Source organism: Bos javanicus, chromosome X, assembly GCF_032452875.1.
Source record: "Bos javanicus breed banteng chromosome X, ARS-OSU_banteng_1.0, whole genome shotgun sequence".
Classification (NCBI taxonomy): Eukaryota; Metazoa; Chordata; class Mammalia; order Artiodactyla; family Bovidae; genus Bos; species Bos javanicus.
In genome coordinates, this window is record NC_083897.1 from 85,128,089 (window position 1) to 85,154,770 (window position 26,682).

The 26,682-nt window shown below is 38.4% G+C and overlaps 1 protein-coding gene across 2 annotated transcripts in view; it reads right to left on the reverse strand.

Annotated features, from left to right (window-relative positions):
- AR (androgen receptor) overlaps positions 1 to 26,682 on the reverse strand; it is a 215,960-nt gene that overhangs the window by 41,463 nt on the left and 147,815 nt on the right. For both annotated transcript variants that reach the window (XM_061409856.1, XM_061409857.1), the window contains exon 3: positions 3,597 to 3,713. In XM_061409856.1, the coding sequence (XP_061265840.1) occupies positions 3,597 to 3,713 (117 nt within the window). The remainder of the gene's footprint in view (positions 1 to 3,596; positions 3,714 to 26,682) is intronic.

Genomic DNA, 26,682 nt, shown 5'->3' on the forward strand with positions numbered 1-26,682 from the left:
TAGTATCTAAGAGGGTAAATACTTAGGTTTTCATTGACATGGTACTTGAATATACTGTATGAGTCCCTTAATTACTAGAATTGGCTTTCTTTTTTTATATGTTTTTTTGAAATTAATATAATATATTTTTATTTTTTTTTACATTTCTTTTTATTTTTTTTTTTTTTTACTTTACAATATTGTATTGGTTTTGCCATACATCAACATGAATCCTCCATGGGTGTACATGTGTCCCCAATCCTGAACCCCCCTCCCACCTCCCTCCCCATACCATCCCTCTGGGTCATCCCAGTGCACCAGCCCCAAGCTTCCTGTATCCTGCGTTGAACCTGGACCAGCGATTCGTTTCTTATATGCTATTATACATGTTTTAATGCCATTCTCCCGTATCATCCCCCCACTCCCTCTCCCACAGAGTCCAAAAGACTGTTCTATACATCTGTGTCTCTTTTGCTGTCTCGCATACAGGGTTATCGTTACCATCTTTCTAAATTCCATATATATGCATTAGTATACTGTATTGGTGTTTTTCTTTCTGGCTTACTTCACTCTGTATAATAGGCTCCAGTTTCATCCACCTCATTAGAACTGATTCAAATGTATTCTTTTTAATGGCTGAGTAATACTCCATTGTGTATATGTACCACAGCTTTCTTATCCATTCATCTGCTGATGGACATCTAGGTTGCTTCCATGTCCTGGCTATTGTAAACAGTGCTGCAATGAACACTGGGGTACACATGTCTCTTTCAATTCTGGATTCCTCGGTGTGTATGCCCAGCAGTCGGATTGCTGGGTCGCATGGCAGTTCTATTTCCAGTTTTTTAAGGAATCTCCACATTGTTCTCCTTCAAGCAGGATCTTGATAATACTTTTGTTTTGAGATGATTTCTGGTAATGATCTGTCTGTTAGAGCTATTACATATTATAGAGCATGCCAAGTAACTCAGGATTAAAACCAACTGGGAAGTGCTGTGAGCAGCTTCACCAGCTAAATTACCACTGACCTTACTATCATAACTCCTTACATTTGTCTAGCACTTTGTCATTTACCAAGGATGTTCACATTCATCATGTCATCAGATCCCTATTACAGCTCCGTGAGAACGGTATGTCTAAATTGCTGCTGCTGCTGCTGCTGCTGCTGCTGCTGCTAAGTCGATTCAGTCGTGTCCGACTCTGTGCAACCCCATAGACGTCAGCCCATCAGACTCCCCCGTCCCTGGGATTCTCCAGGCAAGAACACTGGAGTGGGTTGCCATTTCCTTCTCCAATGCATGAAAGTGAAAAGTGAAAGTGAAGTTGCTCAGTTTTGTCCAACTCCTAGAGACCCCATGGACTGCAGCCTACCAGGCTCCTCCATCCATGGGATTTTCCAGGCAAGAGTACTGGAGTGGGGTGCCATTGCCTTCTCCAATGTCTAAATTAAAGATGAAGAAATTGAAGCTTAGAGGGGGAACAGTGAATAATAGTGCTGGGCCTTTAACCTAGGTCTGCCTTACTCCCAAGGCAAGACCATTTACAAAACATCAAGAATCCTTGTATCTTGTGGACATTTCTTGAAGTTTGCCTGCCTGAAGCTCTATTGCCTAGCATTGTTCCCTGTACACAGGAGACACTCAGTAAATGTAAAAAGGGAACTGAAACCAGAGCCAGCCACACCACTTCTCAGCTTCTTTTCATTGTGTTGACCAAGGTCATTCAAATTTGAATACCTTAATAAATCAATTTGAAAACTTAGTTTACCACTCTCTTCAAGAAATTAATTTATAGATTTATGTCAGACTGCTATATGGACTAGTGAAATTGTCTGTTATATACATACTTCTTTTCACAAGGGGTTCACTATAATCATGTTACAGATGCTTTATAGTGTACGATATTAGTTGACACATGAAACTAATTTTAGGATTTGGGCCCAAATGTTATGAAGACTTTTATTATCATTAAACTTTACCTGTGTTAAAGCAGGTTTGCAATTAGTATCAGCAAATGGAAAACTAAGGGGCTCTCTATCTGGAAGCCCCCATCTCTTATACATAATTCAGAGAGGGCTAAATAATTGAGAGTTGAGTGTATCAGAATCCTCACCCTGGGATGATCCCACCACCATGAATGTTGTGATAACATTCATATGGAGAATATTTCATCTTGACAATTCCTTTGTCAACTTTCCTGGCTGTCCTTCTGCACTCTCCCTCTACCCCAGCCCTGTTTTTTCCTCCTCACTGTAGACCACAATTGTAGGATTTCTCTGTAGTAAGCCAAGCAAAAAATAAAGTTTATTTTTCTCAAATATTTGAATCTCATTTGATGTGGTTGCCTGGAAAACCACTTGTAGAGCATCTGCATGCTATGTCTAGGAGTAGTGGACACTAGTTGAAAGGTTGTCTCAAACTGAGCCTGCGTAAATTCATTTTTAATACTTTGGTCTTTTTAAAGAATATTACTAGCCTTCAAGGAGGCAAGGATACAGCTACCCACATGAAGACCCACACATGGTTAGAAAACTACCAAGTTGATTTCTGTAAATATGCACACAGGCAGACAAGGTATTGAGCACCTTGCAGAAAGCCAATGATAAACAAGTACTCTAAATCAGTCTTGAGAAGGGGAGGGGAGAAGGCAGAATCATAAGCACTTGGATTTTCCAGGATGATAATAAGTAATCAGGTATGAGGCCACAGTTTCAGGTGTTCAGAAACAGGCTTGTCTTTCTTCAAATTTCGAAATGAAAGTAAACTAATAAGCTTACTTTTCTCATGAAAGGTGCATCTTTTGGGAAGTGGCAAGTGGTAGGAAGGAACTTGGCAGAGAGCAGATACAAACATGAAGAAATAGGAATTTGAAGGGGGAAAATGTAAGTGTCAGTTAAATCTTTCTGTAATGGTGACAACAATCATGGTAGACATAGACTAGAGGACAGAGAGCATTTTGATGGGGGATTACCCTTGAAAGAGCTGTATCTTCATTCTGTCAAACTACTCTGTTACTAAAAAAAATGCTTTTGGAAATTTTCAATAGATTTGCAAAGAAAGGGAAATGATTAAAAGGCCTGCTCATCCCTGGAAGATGTGGGATAGGAAATTGGCTCTGCTTGGCAGCCTAGTTATAGATTCCAAAGAAAAGCAGCTTTTTATTTCAGGTGGCCAGCTCTGCAACACAGGCAGCAGTTAACTGAGGAATATCCTGGGTGTTCAGGGCCAGTCTGTGCCTGGGTCATCCTGCACCTGTGACTGTTCTGAATTCCTTAGTTCTCTCATCCTAGCCATCATTTAACAACATAAAGTCAGTACCATTATGTCCCCTGGGAAGCCCTTCAAGTCAAACCCATACTCGCTCATCCTCTGATGGGTCCTGATCCTTGCTTCACACCTCTTGCTCCTATGATGAGCCCCACAGTATGGTGTAGCATGTTTAAGGATAAAGAAAAGCACCAGCTGACTGATGGCCATGTTGGATGTGAAGGGGTAAACCTGTTTTTAGAACATGGCTGGCCTCCTTAGAAGCATCAAAGAGAAAATCTGGTTTAAAGAGAGAATAAGAGAATAAAGGAGGGAAAGGAAGAAAGAAAAAGAGGAACAAAAGTATCATACCTCCCAGAGTCATCCCTGCTTCATAGCATTTCCGGAGACGACAAGATGGACAGTTTTTTCTTCGGAATTTATCAATGGTGCAATCATTTCTGCTGGCACACAGGTACTTCTGTTTTCCTGGGAGAACAAATACAAGAGTAGACAGCCCTGTTAATGTGTCACTAGAGCCTCTCTAGAAAGTATTTCTAGAAAGAAAAGGTGTGAAGACATATCCTGCCCAATGAGAGAGGCAGATACCATTCGATTACAAAACTCTATTAAACCAGGATAATTTAATTCAATGCTGTATTGTTTGATTTTCATAGGTGTTTTTCAAAGGGATGGACAGTTCAGGTCCTGCTAATACCTCCTTTATTAGGATGACACAACATGGGTGTTTTTCAAAATACAAGTACAGATAATCCTTCTATAAAAGAGAACTCCATGTGGTTTTTAATTGTTATGTGAGACAGCAAGAGAGATAGATATAAAGAAGAGACTTTTGGGCTCTGTGGGAGAAGGCGAGGGTGGGATGATTTGAGAGAATAGCATTGAAACGTATATATTACCATATGTGAAATAGATGACCAGTCCACGTTTGATGCATGAAACAAGGCACTCAAAGCCGGTTCACTGGGACAACCCAGAGGGATGGAATGGGGAGGGAGGTAGGAGAGGGGTTCAGGACAGGGGAACACATGTACACCCATAGCTGATTCATGTCAATGTATGGCAAAAACCACCACAATATTGTAAAGTAATTAGCCTCCAATTATAATAAATACATTAATTTTTAAAAAAGTTAATGATCATACCATCAAGCTTTCAGGGTATAAAAATCAAAGAGATAAAGCCCACTCTTTGTAAACACAGCAAATGAAAGGAAGTCTTCTGAAGATAGAAGAAAAGCAATCACCGTCATGTACATGTGAAGTTGTGAGAGATACACAGAAATATATACACACAAACACACCATACACATTCTCACACTCAGAAATCCTTAGGATCATAGCTGTTCAAAGAAAAACATGGAGTTCCACTCAAAAACATATATTTCATTCTTTGTTCCTCACACAGGCCTGGCACACAGTAGGTCTTTAATAAACACTGACTGAATGAATGCTGAAGTTGAATGGAGAGATCTAGAGGCACATAGAGTTATTAGCAGAAATCTAAAACATGCAGAACTTATGCTCTTTGTCCTGTCCCCAGCCTGAAATTTTTCTTCCCCTCATCCTACCCCTTTCTTTCTCCAAGTCCTTGGTTTTTTTTTGTTTTTTTCCTCATTTGCTGCCATGCTTTACTTTATGGAATAGATCAAGATTTTCAGGAGGCTTCTTTTGGCAGGGGAAGAATGTTTATTGTAGGGAAAAGAAAGAAAAATTGAAGAACAATTGTTATTTGATATTAGGGGGAACCCACAAATTTAGCCACAGCTCAGCTTTCCTCTATCTTCACTCAGCCTAAAATGTACATAACTGTCACAGAAAACTCATCTATTGCAGTAGGTTATTTTATGTTGGAGATTCAGTGTAAACCAGATTACAAAATTTCCTTTTCCTCCCTCCCTCTTTTTCTCTTTCCTTTGTCAAAGGACTCCAAAATGCTGGGCTTGAAGGAACTGTTAAAGTTCACCCCAAAGCAACACTTTCATTCCAAGGATGAGTTCTGGGGAGGTGACTTGACTGAGGAATACTGAATTAGAGGTACCAGAAGGAAGAAAAACTACCATTTAATAGGCATTTACTATGAACAAGGCTATGTGAGGGGATTTACATGTGCTATTTAAATAAATCACCTCAGCAATGCTTTGAGGTAGATACTATCATCACTTTCATTCAACAATGACAAAATTAAGGCCTCTAGGCCAACAATCTTTCTACCATACTGCAAGATTTTATTTGTATAAACAGAACACATAATTTGCAAATAGCTTCTTTGTGCTTCAAACTGAGGATGGTAATGTGTACAGAAAGGATGGTACTATGATAACCGCCATACAGCTTTTGGGTGCCAACTCCTAGAAGGCAGGCCCTGTACCAGTTCCAGTGGGTTCATTTCTAGTGCTGTGAATGTTCTAGAACTGGGACACCCTCAAAGAATCAGTGTTCCTGCAATCCTGAAGACATCTCAGAGATATTACAGGTGTGGTTCCAGACTACTGCAATAAAGCAAATATGCCATTAAAGCGAGTCACATGAATTTTCAGTTTCTCAGTGCATGTAAAGGTTACATTTACAACTACTATATGATACAGCTTCCCTGGTGACTCACATGGTAAAGAATCTGCCTGTGATGTGGGAGACCTGGGTTCAGTCTCTGGGTTGGGAAGATCCACTGGAGGAGGGCATGGCAACCCACTCCAGTATTCTTGCCTGGAGAATCCCCATGGACAGAGGAGCCTGATGGGCTGTAGTCTATGAGGTTACAAAGAGTAGGACACGACTGAGCAACTAAGCACAAAGCACATATGATACATATTTATTTATATACTATTTAACATATAAGTAATAATAAAATATATACATTATAATAATATGAAATAAAAATCCATCCCATTTGATTAGCTTGCAAAAGTTAATAACAATCTTGTACAAATTAAGTACAGGGATTACAACATACCTCATTATACAGCTGAAGAAAATGATGCTCATTAAAATGAAATTGACCAGCCTGGCACCACACCATTTATTTGTTCCATATCAGAGTGCATAAGGCTATGAATCTCACATATTGGAAATAACTAAGCATTGGTCACACCATCTCTACTCCATACAAAGCTTGAATCCCCTCTATAGCATCCCTGCCCCATTTTTTCTTAAACTTTAGCCCACTTCATTTCTAGACTCTACTATAGGGCTCTTACTTCCAGGAAATTCTGTATCTGTCTCCTTGTAGCTGTGACCCCCAAACCCTTTATTGAGGTATGTAAATGAAGACTGGAATTAAATGGAAAGATGTACAGTGTTCCTGGATGGGAAGATGCAATACTTCCCATCTGAAAGATGCCAGCTTTTCTCCCAATCAAACCTACAAATTTAAACAAATCTGAACAAAATTTTGACAAAATAATCTTAAAGTTTATCTAAAGGGATAAAATGTGTGATATTGCCAAGATATTATTTGAAAAAAAAAAAAGTAATGAGACTTTTCCTACCAGTATTATAACTCCATAATGGTTACAACAGTTTGGTATTCATTCCAGCATAGATTGATCAGACCAGAGAAGTCAGAAACAGACTGCACATGCAATACATCATTATAAATCAGCAAAGAAAGGATGATTTATTCATTAAATGGTGTCAGAACAACTGGTTACTCATTTGGAAAAGATAATAAAGTTAAATTACTAGTTGAAACCAAAATAAATTCAAGATGGATTAAATATGTCAATAGAAAAACAAAAAAAGGAATTATTGAAATATTGTTAGATGTTGAAATATTGTAGGTGAACTTTTTTTTTAATTTTTGAAGATTGAAAGGGGATTTTTAGAACATGACAATAAAGAATATGTAAGTGAAAATTCTGATAGACTTGAAAACATTTAAGTTTTCTTACATGAGACAAACATAATAATATAATCTGAAGACAATCACGAACTAAAAAATACATATTGGTATCAAGTATGTAAAAGCAGTGGTTAATCTCCTTGATATATAAAGATGAGTAGTATGATAGAAATATGGGCAACAGACATGAAAAGGCAAATAAAAGAAGAAACACAAAAGATCAATAAGCATGTGAAAATTGTGCAATTTCAATTTTATTAGTAATTATAGAAATATGAAATAAGACATCATTTTCACAAGGGAGATTGATGAACATTTACTACTAATTAATGGTGAAAAGGTATTGTTAGTGGGTGTGTAAACTTTTTAGAGTGCAATTTTGCCATGTATCTGAAAAGTTAAATTCACACAAAGTTCAATCAGTAATTCCACTTTTGGAATTTTTTACAGGAAAATAGCGAGGTTAAGCACCAAAATGTAGTTCCATTTATCATTATATAAAAAGGTACGGGGAGGGAGGTAGGAGGGGGGTTCAGGATGGGGAACCAGTGTATACCCGTGATGGATTCATGTTGATGTATGGCAAAACCAATACTATATTGTAAAGTAATTAACCTCCAATTAAAATAAATAAATTAAAAAAAAGTGAAAGTGAAAAAAAAAAGGGAAACCAGTCAGCCCTCAATATTCATGTTTCACATCCATAGATTCAACCAATCACGGATCAAAGTTTCAACTGCATTTATTCTACGATGTATTTTTATTATTTGTTTTTAAAGGTTTTTTCTTTATTATTGCACTACAGTTGACATGTTTGTGTGTGCATGCTCAGTTGTGTCCGACTCTTTGAGACCCCATGGACTGTATGTAGCCTTCCAGGCTCCTCTGTCCATGGAATTTTTCCAAGCAAGAATACTGGAGCAAGTTGTCATTTCCCTCTCTAGGGGATCTTCCTGACCCAGGGATTGAACCCACATCTCTTGTGTCTCCTGCATTGGCAGGCAGGTTCTTTACCATCTGGACCACTGGGGAAACCCCACAGTTGACATACAGAATTATATTAGTTTCAGGTGTACATTATAGTGACCCAACATTTATATAGTTTAAGACTTAATCACCATGATAAGTCTAGTAACCATCTGTCATCATACAAAGTTATTACAATATTATTGACGATATTCCCTATGCTGTACATCACAGCCTTATGACTTATTTATTTTATAATTGGAAGTCTCTATCTCTTAATTCTCTTCACCTATTTCTCCCAACCCCTCATTCTCCTACCCTCTGGTGACCACCAGTTTGCTCTTGGTACTGTTTTGTTTCATTTATTTTTCAGAATCCACATATAAGTGAAATCATATGTTATTTACCTTTCTCTGTCCACTTTTTTTTCACTTAGCATAATGCCTTCCAAGACCATCTATGTTGTCACAAATGGTAAGATTTCATTTTTCCTTATGGTTAAGTATATATACAATATATCTTCTTTATCCATTCTTCTATTGATGGGCACTTAGGTTGCTTCCATATCTTGGCTATTATAAATGATGCTGCAATGAACACAAGGATACATATATCTTTTTGAATTAATGTTTTCTTTTCCTTTGGATAAATGCCCAGAAGTGGAACTTCTGGATCATATGGTAGTTCTATTTTTAATGTTTTGAGGACTAACCATACTGTTTTTGCATAGTGGCTGCATCAATTTACAATCCCACCAATAGTGCACGAGTGTCCTCTTTTTTCCACATCCTCTCCAACACTTGTTTTTTATTGTCTTTTTGGTGATAGTCATTCTAACAGGTGTTAAGTGATATCTTACTGTGTTTAATTTTAATATAAATTTATTTATTTTAATTGGAGGTTAATTACTTTACAATATTGTATTGGTTTTGCCTTACATCAACATGATTCTGCCACAGGTATACACATGTTCCCCATCCCGAACCCCCTCCCTCCTCCCTCCCTGTACCATCCCTCTGGGTTGTCCCAGTGCACCAGCCCCAAGCAACCAGTATCATGCATCGAACTTGGACTGGCGATTCGTTTCATATATGATATTATACATGTTTCAATGTCATTCTCCCAAATCATCCCACCCTCACACTCTCCCACAGAGTCCAAAAGACTGTTCTATACATCTGTGTCTCTTTTGCTGTCTTTCATACACTCTCTGATAATTAGTGATGCTGAGTATCTTTTCATGTGCATTTTGTTAATCTATATGTGTTCTTTGGAAACATGTCTACTCAGGTCCTCTGCTCATTTTTAAATTGCTTTTTTTAAATGTATGTTGAGCTGTGTGAGTTCTTTATATATTTTGAATATTAATCCTTTATCTGACATATCATTTGCAAATATCTTCTCCCAGACAGTAAGTTGCCTTTTTGTTTTGTCAGTTTCCTTTACTATGCAAAAGATTTTTTAGTGTGATGTAGTCTCATTTGTATTTTCTTTTTATTTTGTTGTTTTTGTCCAAGGAAACAGATTCAACAAAGAACTGTTAGGACTGATGACAAAAAGTGTACTGCCTTTGTTTTCTTCTAGGAGTTTTATGGTTTCAGGTGGACTAAATCATTTTATATAAGGGACTTGAACATCCACATATTTTGGCATCCACTGGGGTTCCTGGAACCAATCTCCAGCAGATACCAAGGGACAAATGCATTGGAAAAATGTAAATGTCCAACATTATGAGAATGATTAAATAAATTATTCCATACTCATGCAAGGAAACACTGTGCAATGTCTTTTTTTTTTTAATTTCGAAGGATATTCACAATATACTATTTCATTAAAACAACAAAATGGTGTTATCAAACAACGTATTTTATTGAATCCAACTTTTAAAACTTAATACTTTAGAAACTATTCAAATTATTTTTTCTTTTGCAATGAACTTTTTTTTTTTTTTTAACAAATGAAACATTAGTTACAGACCCCATATACATAACAGATGAAAATTAAATCTAATGTATCTGAAGCAAGCATAGGAAACTTAAAACTCTAGCTAGATCTCTCCATTTCTCCCGTTTTCTGTAGCTTTATCACTGTGGTATGATAGTAGATATAAAATAACAAAGCATAAAGCATTATATAGATCTTATCTATTGATCATTATCTAATGATGGTATCATTATACCATCTAATGGTATCATTTTTACTCCCCAGGGCTTTGCAGAAAAGTTTAGAAATCTACTTGACTTAGTTCAACCCTCATATCTCCTATTTCACAGATTAAGAAACTTAGAGTCCAAAAATGAGGGGGGAAAAAAAAAAAAAAAACTTGCTTAAGATCATACCGTGAGTCAATGTCAAAGTAGGGACAAGAAACAAGAATTCATGTCTTTCTATCTCCAGGCTAGCAGTTCTAGTAGTTCAGTGCTATCCTCACATTGATAGTAGATAAGTAGATATAAAATAACAAAGCATAAGACATTATGCAGATCTTATCTATTATTATTTAAATAATATACTCCTTGAATATCAGAAGAAGGGATGACGTCTGCTGAGATCATCTAGTTCAATGCTCTCATTTTACAGATGAGGAAATCAAGATCCAGAAAGCAGAGTGGACTTGACCAAGATTAAATGAGTCAATGACAATGATAGCACTAAAACTCAGGTTCTTGCCCATAATATTCTTTGCACATTTCCTTTATTACTTCAAAGTCATTTTCATACTCATTATCTCACTGAGCCTTCTTTCAGACTAGGAAGGGTACAGGCCATTATCTTCAATTTATGAGGAAACCTAAGACACAGAGTGCCTTTTGATACCAAAGAATATATCCCAGTTTCAATACAGGTTACCATATGCTTTCTACTAAACCACTATAACCAAGAAAATATTTTATTTGCCTCTCATATGACTTATTTGTCCTGTATTTTCTCCATATACCCACTGCCTCTTCCTAGTGTCAAGGAAGAGTAACACTTGAAGTTCCTGGGGAAAGCAATGGAGAAAGGAGGTAACCCATTGTGCTTTGCATACTATTCTAGGTGACTTCAAAGATGTTGACTCATTTAATTCTTGTAAAAATTCTTTTTGATAACTGCTATTCTTACTTTAAGGTTGAGGAAAATAAGGCTCAGAGATGCTGAATGACTCACTTACAGTCACCAGCTAATAAGTGGCAGAAGCAGAATCAGAAGCCAGGTCTGTATGACCTGTGATATAGATGTTTGTTTTTGTCAATGTGGTATCTTTTCTCATATGGGCCCTGATGCTATACTTAAAAGAAAGAGGTAGCACAGAATAGTTAAAAAGCACAGAGCAAGAAGGAGAAAGACCTAAGGACCAGCCCTGCTGTCTCACTGAATCACTGTGTGACCAGGTGTGTGTTTTTACTTCTCTCTTGATCTTCCCTCCCCCCGTTCACCCTCGATCTATAACTAGAAGGGAATCTTATGCAGAAGAGAACAGTAGAAGACTATGGAAGGTAGGTTCAGAAGTCTTCTATTCATGTTAGAACTTGTGTTGAGAGTCTTAGAGTCCACCTGAGTGTGACTCAAGGAGAGCTAAAGCCAGTCTGCATTTCTATCTTGTTTTTCCAATCTCGACTCTCTTGACCTTAAAGGCTTTGTCTGAAAAACAAAAACACTTCATAGAAACAAGTAGCTAAGTGTCTCTTCCCTGAGTGACCTACATAGACTGAAGGGAGACCAGCTCCTGTTTATGGTCATGTATCCTATGGACATTATTTCTCTGGGGCTGAGACAGCATAAAACCTCTGCCCTAATCACCCAAGGGCTCTCTTCTATGAAAAGCAATCCCAAGCATTATTGTTTTCTAGTACTTTTTTTTTCTCCTAGATTACTATCTTTGGGCCTGTGGAATAGGCTAGACAACTCTAAACAACACAGTCTGTGCTCTACCAAAGGGCAGATCTTTTATGAGAAGGACTTATAAGGTAGCTGAGTCCTTGTGATTCTAAGGATTTAACCATTCCTTTACCTGTCCCACCCGTCCAGAAACACAGATGGCCATTGAACCAGTACCATGAATGGGACCTCAGCAAGGCCCCTCAGGCATTGCTCAATGGGAAGGCTTCTTGGGAGTGGTTATAAAGCCATGATCATTACTGATTTTTTCAATGTTATGGTTAGCTCTAGTGAGGACAATAGGAATCAAACCCACACTTCTCTTCTTGGCTGTCTGGATCTTCTGCAATCTGGTCCAAGCTCCACAAAACAGAAATATAAAGAGTACTAGACTGGCAATCAGAACAGTAAGTGTCAAATCCCAGCTCCAAATGGCCGAAGGCAAGTCTGAGCTTTGATTACTCTCTAAAAAAATGAGGATAAAAATAATGGCATTGTCTATATCCTAGAGTTTTACAAAACAAATTATATAAAATGTATGTAAAAGTCATTTGTAGTAGGGAAATATTAGATACGTGAGATGAGTTATGTATAATGTTGCTGAATCTATCTTGTCTTTCATTTTACTCCAAGAGCAACCCTCTTATGACTATGCTGTTCTCTTCATTGGCCATTCCCTGGTCACAAGCATTCCATCTCTGCTTCCTGTCCCTAGTACACACACACATATTTCTCTGTTAAAGAAAACCCTGCAATATTCAGTTCTAGACCATCTTTTCTGTCTACTGTATTCATATAGATCTCCTGCTTCAAGAATACAGGAAGTAGAAGGTGAAGGTGACAAATTAGATGGTGGCTAGGTCATAAACTGGAGAAGGCAGTGGCACCCCACTCCAGTACTCTTGCCTGGAAAATCCCATGGACGGAGGAGCCTGGTGGGCTGCAGTCCATGGGGTCGCTAGAGTCGGACACGACTGAGCGACTTCACTTTCACTTTTCACTTTCATGCATTGGAGAAGGAAATGGCAACCCACTCCAGTGTTCTTGCCTGGAGAATTCCAGGGACGGGGAAGTCTGGTGGGCTGCCGTCTATGGGGTCGCACAGAGTCAGACACGACTGAAGCGACTTAGCAGCAGCAGCAGCAGCAGGTCATAAACAGCCTTGAACACAATGATATACAGTTAAACCCTTAATATAATGAAATATTTGAAGACATCATTGAATTGAACCATAGAAGATGTTTAATAACTATCCTATGATAGTTAAAGGACAATCTTTGAGTGTATATCTACTATGTTTCAAACACAACTCTAGGCAACTGGGAAAACAACAGTGAACAATACAAAGGCCTTGCCCTTAAGCTAGGTGAACTTTTGGTGGAAAAAGACAAGCAATAAATGAGTGATAATAATTTAGATATTTTCAGATGGTGATACATAAAATGAAAGAAATATAACAGGGTGCTGTGATAGAACAGGAGAGCTTATTTTGTACAGTGGGAAAAGATTCTCTGAGGATGAGGTTTTGAGATGAAACTTGAATAATAGAGACAGACATGCAAAATTCTCAAGAGAAGTAATACCAAGTACAAAGCCTTAAAGTCATGAATGAATTAGATGTGTTGTTGAAACAGCAATGTGGCCCGTGTGGCTGGCATATGGTAAAGGAGGGGAGGTGGTAGGTTAAGCTGATTTGACTGTAGAACCAGGTTGTGCAGGGCAGTAATTCTTAACTTTGGCTACAAGCCAGAATCACCTAGGGAGATTTTACAAAATACTTATGCCCAGTTTCACTCCTGATAGTTCTGATTCAATTGACTGGGGGCAAGGGTAGGCACTGTGATATTTTTAAACACTTCCCTATTTTATCTAATGTGCAGCTAGGGGAGAGAACAGCTGATGTGGCCTTTGACAGTGAGTTTATTGCTTATGTAGTTTTGCAGGTGACACCAGGTAAAATAACTGGATGAATGTTTGACATTGAAATAGCATTTGACAATTCACAAAACACTTTTCTTTTTCTTTTCTTGCTTCTCAGGAGACTACTGAGGTTCAGTCCACTCAGATGAACAGTGTAGGAAGCATCAAACAGATTATGTTCTTCATATGGGATTTGGAAGACCATCTTGGAGAATCACAGGTTCCAACCTCATCAAGGAAAACACTATGAATAATAGGCAGTTCACTTCTGTCAAGGTCATCTGAGATTTGGTCAGACCCAAGTTTTATGTTGTCAACCTGTCTTCCCTTAAAGTTCTGTCCAGTCTTGTGCTGGAGTTGGCTTGTAGCGATTCATTAGAAACAATTCTGAGCATCTCTTCACAACTTTACATTCAATGCTGACATACTGGTAGCTTGGAGAAGGCAATGGCACCCCACTCCAGTACTCTTGCCTGGAAAATCCCATGGATGGAGGAGCCTGGTAGGCTGCAGTCCGTGGGGTCGCCAAGAGTCAGACATGACTGAGTGACTTCATTTTCACTTTCCACTTTCATGCATTGGAGAAGGAAATGGCAACCCACTCCAGTGTTCTTGCCTGGAGAATCCCATGGACAGAGAAGCCTGTTAGGCTGTCCATGGGGTTGCACAGAGTCAGATACGACTGAAGTGACTTAGCAGCAGCAGCAGCACTGGTAGCTTAAAACTGGTCCTCATGAGACTGTCTCAGCTCAGTTCAGCTGCTCAGTCATGCCTGACTCTTTGTGACCCCATGGACTGCACATCAGGCTTCCCTGTCCATCACCAACTCCCTGAGCTTGTTCAAACTCATGTCCATTGAGTCGGTGATGCCATTCAACCATCTCATCCTCTGTCATCCCCTTCTCCTCTTGCCTTCAATCTTTCCCAGAAACAGGGTCTTTTCCAGTGAGTCAATTCTTTGCATTAGGTGGTCAAAGTATTGAAGTGCCAGCTTCAGCATCAGTAATTCCAATGAATATTCAGGACTGATTTCCTTTAGGATTGACTGGTTTGATCTCCTTGCAGTCCAAAGGACTTTCAAGAGGCTTCTCCATCACCACAGTTCAAAAGCATCAATTCTCTTGAGGTCAGCTTTCTTTATGGTCCAACTCTCAAACCTATACATGACTACTGGAAAAACCATAGCTTTGACTAGATGGACCTTTGTCAGCAAAGTAATGTCTCTGCTTTTTAATATGCTGTCTAGGTTGGTCATAGCTTTTCTTCCAAGGAGCAAGAGTCTTTTAATTTCATGGCTGCAGTCAACATATGCAGTTATTTTGGAGCCCAAGAAAATAAAGTCTGTCACTATTTCCATTGTTTCCCCATCTATTTGCCATGAAGTGATGGGACTGGATGCCATGATCTTAGTTTTTTGAATGTTGGGTTTTAAGTCAACTTTTTCACTCTCCTTTTTCACTTTCATCAAGAGGCTCTTTGTTCTTCTTCACGTTTGGCCATAAAGGTGGTGTCATCTCCATATCTGAGGTTATTGATATTTCTCCCAGCAATCTTGATTCCAGCCAAGCTTCATCCAGCCCAGCATTTTGCATGATATACTTTGCATATGAGTTAAATAAGCAGGGTGACAATATACATCCTTGACATACTCCTCTCCCAATTTGGAATCAGTCTGTTGTTTCTTGTCCAGTTCCAACTGTTGGTCCTTGACCTGCATACAGATTTCTCAGGAGACAGGCAAGGTGGTTTGGTATTCCTATCTCTTGAAGAATTTCCCACAGTTTGTTGTGATCCACACAGTCAAAGGATTTGGCATAGTCAATAAAGCAGAAGTAGATGTTTTTTTCTGAAACTCTTGCTTTCTCAATGATCCAACGGATGTTGGTAATTTGATCTCTGGTTCTTCTGCCTTTTCTAAATCCAGTTTGAACATCTGGAAGTTCATGGTTCACATACTGTTGAAGCCTCACTTGGAGAATTTTGAGCATTACTTTGCTAGCATGTGAGATGAGTGCAGTTGTTTGAACATTCTTTAGCAACGCCTTTCTTTGGGATTGGAACGAAAGCTAATCTTTTCCAGTCCTGTGGCCACTGCTGAGTTTTCCAAATTTCTTGGCATATTTAATGTAGCACTTTCATAGCATCTTCTTTTAGGATTTGAAATAGCTCAACCGGAAGTCCATCACCTCCAGTAGCTTTGTTCGTAGTGATGCTTCCTAAGACCCACTTGCCTTCAGATTCCAGGTTATCTGGCTCTAGTGAGTGACCATACTATCATGTTATCTGGGTCATGAAGATCTTTTTGTAGAGTTCTTCTGTGTATTCTTGCCACCTCTTCTTAATGTCTTCTGTTTCTGTTAGGTCCATACCATTTCTGCCCTTTATCATGCCCATCTTTGCATGAAATGTACCCTTGGTATATCTAATTTTCTTGAAGACATCTCTAGTCTTTCCCATTCTATTGTTTTTCTCCATTTCTTTGCATTGATCATGTAGAAAGGCTTTCTTATCTTACCTTGCTATTCTTTGGAACCTTTCACTCACATGGGTGTACTTCCTTTCTCCTTTGTGTTTCACTTCTTTTCTTTTCTCAGCTACTTATAAGGCCTCCTCAGACAACCATTTTCCCTTTTTGCATTTCTTTTTCTTGGGGATGGTCTTGATCCCTGCCTCCCGTACAATATCAGGAACCTCTGTCCATTGTCCTTCAGGCACTCTTGTCTATCAGATGTAACCCCTTTAATCTATTTGTCACTTTCATTTTATAATCATAAGGGATTGAATTTAGGTCATACCTGAATCATCTAGTGGTTTTCCCTACTTTCTTCAACTTAAGTCTGAATTTGGTAATAAAGAGTTCATGATTTGAGCCACAGTTAGCTCCCAGTCTTGTTTTTGCTGACTGTATAGAGCTTTTTCATCTTGCCTACAAAGAATATAATCAGTCTGATTCTGATATTGACCATCTGGTGATGTCCATGTGTAGAGTCTTCTACTGTGTTGTTGGAAGATGATGTTTGTTATGATGAGTGTCTATATTGTGAAATATTAATGAACACTACAAATATCAAAGCTTCCCACTGCCTCTGCTCCCTCACAGTCAGAAATCTAGTTTATTGGCACAATACCAGTCCTGCCTTCATGGTAGCTTTACTTTCTTTTACTTGAGTCTGATCCCCTTGTCCTTTTCTCCATTTACTTTCATCTGAGCACATCTCTGGGGCCTGGTAAAATGATTAAAAGTACAGTTTATATAGCCTCAATTGCATTTTAGAAACATTGCTATCTTCACATGCTTTACCCAATAGAAGTTTTCCTGGACAGTAGTGTATAAATCACATTTCTTTAAACCGAATTCTCATTTGAGTATACAGTGGGGATTGATTATTTAAAGAAACTTGGTATTGAATAGTGCTGTAAAGTCAAGATAATAATTATTTTGTAAAATTAACAGTAATTATTTCATTTAAAAATTTTATCAAATTCACATTTTGCATAATCTTACAATCTTTGTGGAGGATAATTTGACTTAAGCTTTCAAAATTAGAATGTATATATGCTTTAACCCAGCACATACATGTGTGACATGACATATATACAAGATTATTCTCTGCAACATTGTTTATAATAGCAGAAGACTGGAAACAAGATGAATGATCATCAGTAGGTAGAGTTGTATAATGCAGCCATTTAAAAATGAAGCAGTTTTGTATACACCGAGTAGAACAATCTCCAAGATACATATTAAAGTGGGAAAAAGATGCAAAACAACACAGAACACAAATTCTCTGGGGAAAATTGACACATTTTTTATATGCCTATAAATTAATATATTATGTATACGAGAAACTAAAAATCATTGGTTGCCTCTGAAGAAGAGAACTGCATGCCTGAATGATGGGGAGTTGGAATTATTTTTCACTCTTTAACCTTTTGTGATTTAACAGTTTTGAATCATGTGCATGTATTGTTTAATTTAAATAAATAATACTTAAAATAGTCAAACCTCTGTTATAAACTTCCCTGTTGCCTTGCGATAAATCATTTATACTCTCTGGGCTTCGGTATCCCTACTTACACAAGGGGCTTGGTCAGAGAGGAAATCAATACGAGGTGCCCCCAAGCACATCCTAGTTCCCAGTTTATTGAGTCACCACTCACAAAGGGTGTGTTGCCTGTTCACCATATTGTGTAATTAGAGAAGCTGCTACTCTAATAAGGCCAGAGACGGTACTCCTGCTGTTGACAAAATAAACTAGTCAATAACTTTATAATACTATTGGCATCACTGACTCAGTGGACATGGGTTTGAGCAAACTCTGGGAGGTGGTAAAGGACAAGGAAGCCTGGCGTGCTGCAGTCTATGGGGGTCACAAAGAGTTGGACACGACTGAGTGACTGAACAACAACAAGTTAGTCTACTAATAAATGTCTACTGAAAACCCAATAGTCAAGCCCTGTGCTGAGTCTGTAGAAGAGAAAAAAAAAAAACAAAAAAAACATAACACTTGCCTTTTATGAGCTTGCAATCTAGTGGGAGATAAAATGAATACACATGAAATAGCAATAATACAAAAGAGGATGAGAGAATTCTGGAATGAGGCAAGGAGGTGTAAGTCATGGCTTGACTACAAAGGCTCACTGTGAGGTGCTGGGCAAGTCAGTGCTTTCTATTAAGACTCAATTTCTTCATATATAAAATGATGGGGGAGCACAATGAGGAGAATTCAATAATCTCCCAATAAATTAATTCTCAGCCCAGAGTTTAAGAGACTATAGGCATAGACTATGAAGCTTCTATTACCTTTCTTAGCTATTTCTTAGTTGGCAAAGAAATATAGTGTGGTGGCAAGAACAGGAACTTAGAAATCAGAGGGACTGCATTATGAGTCCCAGCAATGTCATTTACTAGTTATGGACATAGCATGTGCATGTGTGCTCAGTCGCTTCAGTTGTGTCCAACTCTTTGTGACCCTGTGGCCACTAGCCTGCCAGGCTCCTCTGTCCATGGGATTCTCCAAGCAAGAATACTGGAGTGGGTTGCCATGCTCTTCTCTGGGGGATCTTCCCGACCCAGGGACTGATCCAGCATCTCTTGTGTCTCCTGCATTGCAGGTGGATTCTTTACTGCTGAGCCACCAGGGAAGCCCATGGACATAGCATAAACATTGGCAAATAGCATAAACCTTTCTGAATCTATTTTCCCCTTTATAAAGTGGGGATCATAACATCCACCTTTGGGAAGCCATGGACATTTAAAATAATATACACAAAACATCTGGCAAATTCTAGGTACTTGGTAAACAAGAGTTGTTTGAATGGTGTGACTTTGCTGGAATCAAATGGAACGTGGGAAGTGCTGATCAAGGTTGAAGTTACTGCTGAAATCTTTATTGTGCAGCACTCAAGGACTGTGCTTAATGTTATTTATTTATCAAGTGCTCTATAATAAAGCATTTTAATAAAATACCTCAGAGTTTTCTTACTATATAGTTTTAGAAATAAAGGTCACCTAAGATCAAATTTGAAAACTGAAAGTAAATCTGCAGCTCAAGCACACCTTCATTATACTCCCTTTATGAGTGCTATTCTGATTTGATTTACTAAAACTTAAAAAAAAAACTATTGATAATTATCAAGATTATAGTGTATACTGTATCAAAACACTTACATGCCTCTTGACAAAATTAATGATGGGGGGGAGAAGGAGAGGGAGAGGAGGAGGGGAAACAAAAGGAAGAAAGGAAGAAGAAGAGAGAGGAGGAGAAGGAAGAAAGGGAGGAAGAGGAAGAGAAGTGGAAGGGGTCAGGGAAGAGGCAGGAACTAGGAGAAGGAAAAAGAGACAAAAAGAAAAGAAAAAAATAAAAGGTTTATAGAAATAAAAACCCTATCCTGGGCCCCACAAAAGACCTACTGAGCTATGTGACAGCTTCAAGAAAAGCTGGAGAGGCCATTACCATCCCCCACGCCCCACCAAGTGCTGCCTCACTGGGCTCAACATTGCCTGTGATGGTGGAAGCATTCCTGGTTGCAGCAGGGAAGATGTGAGCTTGTATCCCAATTATTTCATAGCCACCTTCTCCAAGTCTCTCCCAAACATTGTTTTGAGTTACTTCCCTTTAGGAAGTCACCCTGTGATGGACTCAGAGCACTAAGAAGCTGAAAATCCTTTCTGACTCTAGGAAAGCCCCACAAAGGTACCAAAAGATTGACATGGGACACTCAGAAAAATCACTGGAAACTACAGAGAAAGGAGCCAGTATAGTATAGTAGAGAAAAAATAAGGCATTGTAATTCTACAGATTTTATTCAAATCCCTGCTTACTAGAAGGGACTTGGAACAAGTAACTTGATTTCTTTGGACTTCAGTTTAGCTCACAGTAAAATAGACTTACAGGTATGCTGGGACATGTAAATGAAACAAAGTGGGCAAAATAACTAGCACAATGGCTGGCCCTCATAGGCATTCACTAAATATTGAAAGAGAAAGAGGAAAAGAGAGGAGTCAATGAGTAAATTAAAAAAAAAAAAAAAGAACCTAGGAGACTATGTATAATGAACGGGGCAAAATAACAGTTTTTATATAATATCACCAGAAGACAAAATAATGGGATGTTAGGACGCTGGAAAAGATGGAAGGCAAAGAGAGGAGGGGGAGGCAGAGATGAGATGGTTAGATAGCATCACTGACTCGATGGGCATGAATTTGAGCAAACTCCAGAAGATAGTGGAGGAGACCCTGGTGTGCAGCAGTCCATGGGGTCATAAAGAGTCGGACATGACTTAATGATTGAAAAACAACAAAGTAAACTGTATAGTAAGAGAAATACAACTTGCAAATGTTGTTAAACTCTTAAAATGAAAGAATTAAGGAGTAATTAAGGAATAATCTTTATGGAAAAAGAACTTTACTATGTTAACAAAGCACAGGTAGAGAATACCAAGTAAAGGAAATGATGTATTTGAAAGGCATGCAGGTTGGAAAGAGCCAAGATTAATGGATGAAACAAAGTGTGAAATTAATGACTTATTTGTCATCAAAGACTAAAATATTCAGTTAAGTCTTAAAACATCAGCACTACTTGTAATTAGTTGAAAATTATTTTACATCCCTGATGTTCTAGGGTGAACCTCCTTCAACACTGAAGTTTAAAAAGTCATTTTGCTCTGAATTATTTGCCATGAAAGTGAAAGTCACTCAGTCATGTCCAACTCTTTGCAACTCATAGACTGTACAGTCCATGGAATTCTCTAGGCCAGAATACTGGAGTGGGTAGCCTTTCCCTTCTCCAGGGGATCTTCTCAACCCAGGGATCAAACCCAGGTCTCCCACATTGCAGGCCAAATCTTTACCATCTGAGCCACAAGGGAAGCCCAAGAATACTGGAGTGGGTAGCCTATCCCTCTTCAGTGGATCTTCCCAACCCAGGAATCAAACTGGTGTCTCCTGCATTGCAGGTGTATTCTTTACCAACTGAGCTATCAGGGAAGCCAGATTATTTGCCTTAGATGGAGCCAAATACGTTGGCTCTATTCCACTCTATCTTTACCTTTCTATTAAAAACAAAGTATTTTTTGTTTTTATAACTACCAAAAGAGTTTGACCTGATCAGGAAAATAACAGCTGGAGGCTTGCAGGGCAGTAGAAGGAATCAGTTCAGTCACTCAGTTGTGTCCGATTCTTTGTGACCCCATGGACTGCAGCACACCAGGCTTCCCTGTCCATCACCAACTCCCTGAGCCTACTCAAACTCATGTCTATCACATTGGTGATGCCATCCAACCATCTCATCCTCTGTTGTCCCCTTTTCTTCCTGCCTTCAATCTTTCGCAGAATCAGGGTCTTTTCAAATGAGTCAGTTCTTTGTATCAGGTGGCCAAAGTATTGGACTTTCAGCTTCAGCATCAGTCCTTCAATGAACATTCAGGACTGATTTCCTTTAGGATTGACTGGTTTGATCTCCTTGTGGTCCAAGGGATTTTCACGAGTCTTCTCCAACACCACAGTTCAAAAGCATCAATTCTTAGGCACTCAGCTTTCTTTATAGTCCACCTCTCACATCCATACATGACTACTGGAAAAACCATACCTCTGACTAGACAAACCCTTTGTAGAAGGAATGCTGAGTGCTTGCTTAAAAGCTTTACTTTCCAACCTTCCAACAAGAGGGCAGGGAGACTACGTTCATCAAGAAAGGTCCACACGTGCCATCAATCTGCCATAAAGATAATGTATTTTCCTGTCATATACTAGAGTTCCCCCAAACAATTCTCACTGAAAATGTTGAAATCAACTGAACTACAAAAAAAAAATAATAATAATGGTCACTGACAATGTGAGAAGTCTGTCATTAATCTTAAAATTCCTCTAAAAAGAAACGAATACATTACTCCTTTCCATTTGTGATTTGGAAAGTCAGAAAAATCCAAAGGTAAATGTTGCTAGGCATTCCTTAATGAAAACCAAACCAAAACCAAACAACAACAACAAAACAAAACAATCAAAAAAATCCCAGCCTGGCCAACTTGAGGAACATGAGCTGACAACCAAGTTTAACTTTCTGTTCTTTTTTTCACTGTCTCAGAGGTCCCTAGGTATCTGAGAGTCTATGCATTTTGGAGTATATTTTCAGCACCAACAGCATCAGAGATTTTCCTAGGAAACATGGGAGTCATCTTTGCCTCCAAAACATGCAAAACATCAAAACCTCCTAACAATCTAGGGCTAAAAGACTTGCAAAACTCCAGTATTGAAAGAGGCTCACCCTAGAACATTAGGAATGTAAAATAATTTTCAACTAATGACAGGTAGTGCTGATGTTATTCATGTTTAGTTCTCATATTGACTGTGCTCCTTCTCTGTTCCCTAAGCACTCACCACTAGAAATCAGTTTATATGTATTCATCATCTTACTAAATCATAAACATTTATATCAACTCCACCTTGCATTTGTTGGTAGCTTTAAAACTTTTAAGTAGTGTCCCTATGCATTATCCTGCTTGAACCTCACAACAATTCAGAGAAGTTATTATAATTTTACAAATGATGAAATTGAAGCTGAGAATGGTTAACAGAATTGTCGAAGCTTATACAGTTAAGTAAGAGATGAAATCTTTGCCACACAGTGTATTTGCTCATTCTGATTATTTTTCCATAGTTTTCCAAAATTCAACAAAAATGTTAAATTACAGTGACTCTGCTATGTTCTGGTCGGCATGAAAACCACTGTACCCATTACATGAAGAGATACATAACAATGTTAAAACCTAGACTTTTTGGAGATCAGTTATCTGGGAAAATTCATTTAGGTTGAACATTCCCTCATAGCTCAGTTGGTAAAGAATCTGCCTGCAGGCAGACCCTGGTTCGATTCCTGGGTTGGGAAGATCTGCTGGAGAAGAGATAGGCTACTCACTCCAGTATTCTTGGGCTTCCCTTGTGGCTCAGCTGGTAAAGAATCTGCCTGCAATGCGCGAGACCTGGATTTGATCCCTGAATTGGGAAGACTCCCCTGGAGAAGGAAAAGGCTACCCACTCCAGTATTCTGGCCTGGAGAATTCCATGGACTATAGTCCATGGGGTCCCAAAGAGTTGGCCATGACTGAATGACTTTCACTTTCATTTACCTGAAAATACTAGAAAAAAAAAAGGGTTAGAAATGGAGTATAATATTCATTGTGTCATTCAATGAAAAATGGCTAAACACCTACTAAGTAGTGGAATATATAATAAGCATTGTTTTCTTTGCCATATGATAGATGAAATATTAAGGCAGAATTAATTAATTGGATATCTATTAAATATTTATGCCAAGCAATATTCTAGATGCTTGAGATACATCATTGAACAAATAATCACAAATCTATCTTGACTAATATCCATTTTAATGTGTGTGGGGATGTGAAAGAAGGAAGGAAGCAGACAATAAACAATACACACAATAAATTAGAAAAAATAAAATTGTATGTTAGAAAGCACCAAGTGCTATGAACAAAAAACATAGTAAAGGGAATGGGGAGTGCTTAGTGACAATGATTTTGAGTGGTGAAGACAGGTTTCATTGGGGTGATGCCTGGCCAAAACTTAAAGAAAGTGAAAGTGAGCCACACAAGTATCAAAGGGAAGCGCATTCATGGCTGAGGGAACAGCTGATGTAGGTCCTTGATGTGGGAGGATACTTATCATATTTGGGAAATGGCAAAGAAGCCAGTGTGGCTACAGCTGTAGAAGATGAAGTCTGAGAGCTAACAGCAGAAGAGATCATTTATGATCATAAAGGTCATTAATTTATAGGTCAAATACTCTTACCATGAGTGAGACTGGGATACAATGGAGGATTCTGAATAGAGGCAGAACATGGTCTGGTTTATATTTTTATATCACATGCATAAAACATCTTTCTTCTTGCTTGTCAAACAAAAAACAACATTGGGATAGTGACCTCAGTAATAGCAGAAAGATCCTGAAAATCCAAGTAACTTTCAGGGTCCTTTTACTGGACACTGTAGATACTCAGTTTTTTTACAAAATTAATTTATTTATTTTAATTGGAGGCTAAGTAAAATATTGTAGTGGTTTTTGCCATACATTAACATTAATCAGCCATGGGTGTACATATTGGAGAGTGCTCGATCAAACCATTTTAGACTGGAGTAATGTCAGAGTAAATGATGAAGTGAGGGACTCCTAAAATCCTCTCCTCCATGAAATAAATTATAAAATTGGCCAAAAGATGGTCAGAATAAACATTTTTAGAACTCTAGAAATTAAACAAATGCTTGTATCAATCTGAAGAGGATTTATTCAAAGCTTTATGATATTTAAACTTGCCCTATTGCCCATCATCCCCTCCCAGCTCCATAGTTACCATGAAAACCAACAATCTGCAATGATGGTAAAAACGTGCAGATTGGTAATCACAGGAGGAGACAGAAAGGGGTTGGATCTCCTTTAAAGCCCCTTTCTCAAAGAACTGTTACTGTTCGACCTGTCTAAGGATTCCCTGAAAGACTCCATTTTCAAGACTATGTTTATTTAACCTGACTCAGAGCTTGCCAGTGTGAATAGCTTTTTCCCTGGGGGAGTTTGTAGAAAATAATCAGAGACAAATGCCGAACATCAAGGCTGGCTGAGTTGGTGGTAACAACTGTGGCAAACAATGAGCTAACCAAAGAGCTTAAAAAAAGAAGTAAAGAAATGAAATATCCACTGGAGGTTTTGAAAAGCTTCAACATATTCCCAAGCATTTAGAATTAGTTTTTAAAAACTCACTAAACAAGCAAATAACAAAGACAAGAATAAACAGCAGCAACAACAAACTATGAGGTTTAGCAGGTGTAAATCCTGCCTAATAAATAATTAAGTGTAATTGTATTAAACACTGCTATTAAAAGACAGAGATTTGAGGAATGAATTGGAAAAAAAAATCATGAGATACAACTATATGCTTGTCTACAAGAGACACCATAGATTCAGAGACAAACACTTTGAGAGTAAAAGAACAGAAAAAGTATTCTATGTAAACAGTAACCAAAGGAAAGCTGGAGTGGGTATACTGCTGCTGCTAAGTCACATCAGTCGTGTCCGACTCTGTGTGAACCCATAGACCGCAGCCCACTAGGCTCCTCTGTCCCGGGGATTCTCCAGGCAAGAACACTGGAGTGGGTTGCCATTTCCTTCTCCAATGCATGAAAGTGAAAAGTGAAAGTAAAGTTGCTCAGTCGTGTCCGACTCTTAGCGACCCCATGGACTGCAGCCCAACAGGCTCCTCCATTACTACTATCAGACAAAATAGACATGAAGATAAAGTCTGTGACTGTTGACAAAGATGGTCATGTTGTAACAGTATCAAGTTGAATTCATTAGGAAGACATACAGTTATACATATAAGAATCTAATAACAGAGCCTGAAAAACTTAAATTACAAACTGACAGAATTGAATGGAAAAATAGATGGTTAAATAACAGAAATTTAAAGACCTCATTTTCTTAAAAAATTTTTTTAAATTATTATTATTATTTTTTTCTCCTTTTTTCAAATTTTATTTTATTTTTAAACTTTACATAATTGTATTAGTTTTGCCAAATATCAAAATGAATCCATCACAGGTACACATGTGCTCCCCATCCTGAACCCTCCTCCCTCCCCCCCCCCGGCCCCACACCATCCCTCCGGGTCGTCCCAGTGCACCAGCCCCAAGCATCCAGCATCATGCACCGAACCTGGACTGGCATCTCGTTTTATACATGATACCCTACATGTTTCAATGCCATTCTCCCAAATCTTGTAAAGTAAATAATATTTATTATATTTATTATTATTATTATTATTTACTTTACAATATTGTATTGGATTTGCCATACATCAACATGCATCCACCACGGGTGTACACATGTTCCCCATCCTGAACTCCCCTACTACCTCCCTCCCCATACCATCCCTCTGGGTCATCCCAGTGGAGATTCCTTAAAAAACTGGAAATAGAACTGCCATATGACCCAGCAATCCCACTGCTGGGCATACACACCGAGGAAACCAAAATTGAAAGAGACATGTGTACCCCAGTGGTCATCGCAGCACTGTTTATAATAGCCAGGACATGGAAGTAACCTAGATGTCCATCAGCAGATGAATGGATAAGAAAGCAGTGGTACATATACACAATGGAGTATTACTCAGCCATTAAAAAGAATACTTTTGAATCAGTTCTAATGAGGTGATGAAACTGGAGCCTATTTTACAGAGTGAAGTAAGCCAGAAAGAAAAACACCAATACAGTATACTAACACATATATATGGAATTTAGAAAGATGGTAATGACCTCATTTTCAATAAGAATAGAATAAGTA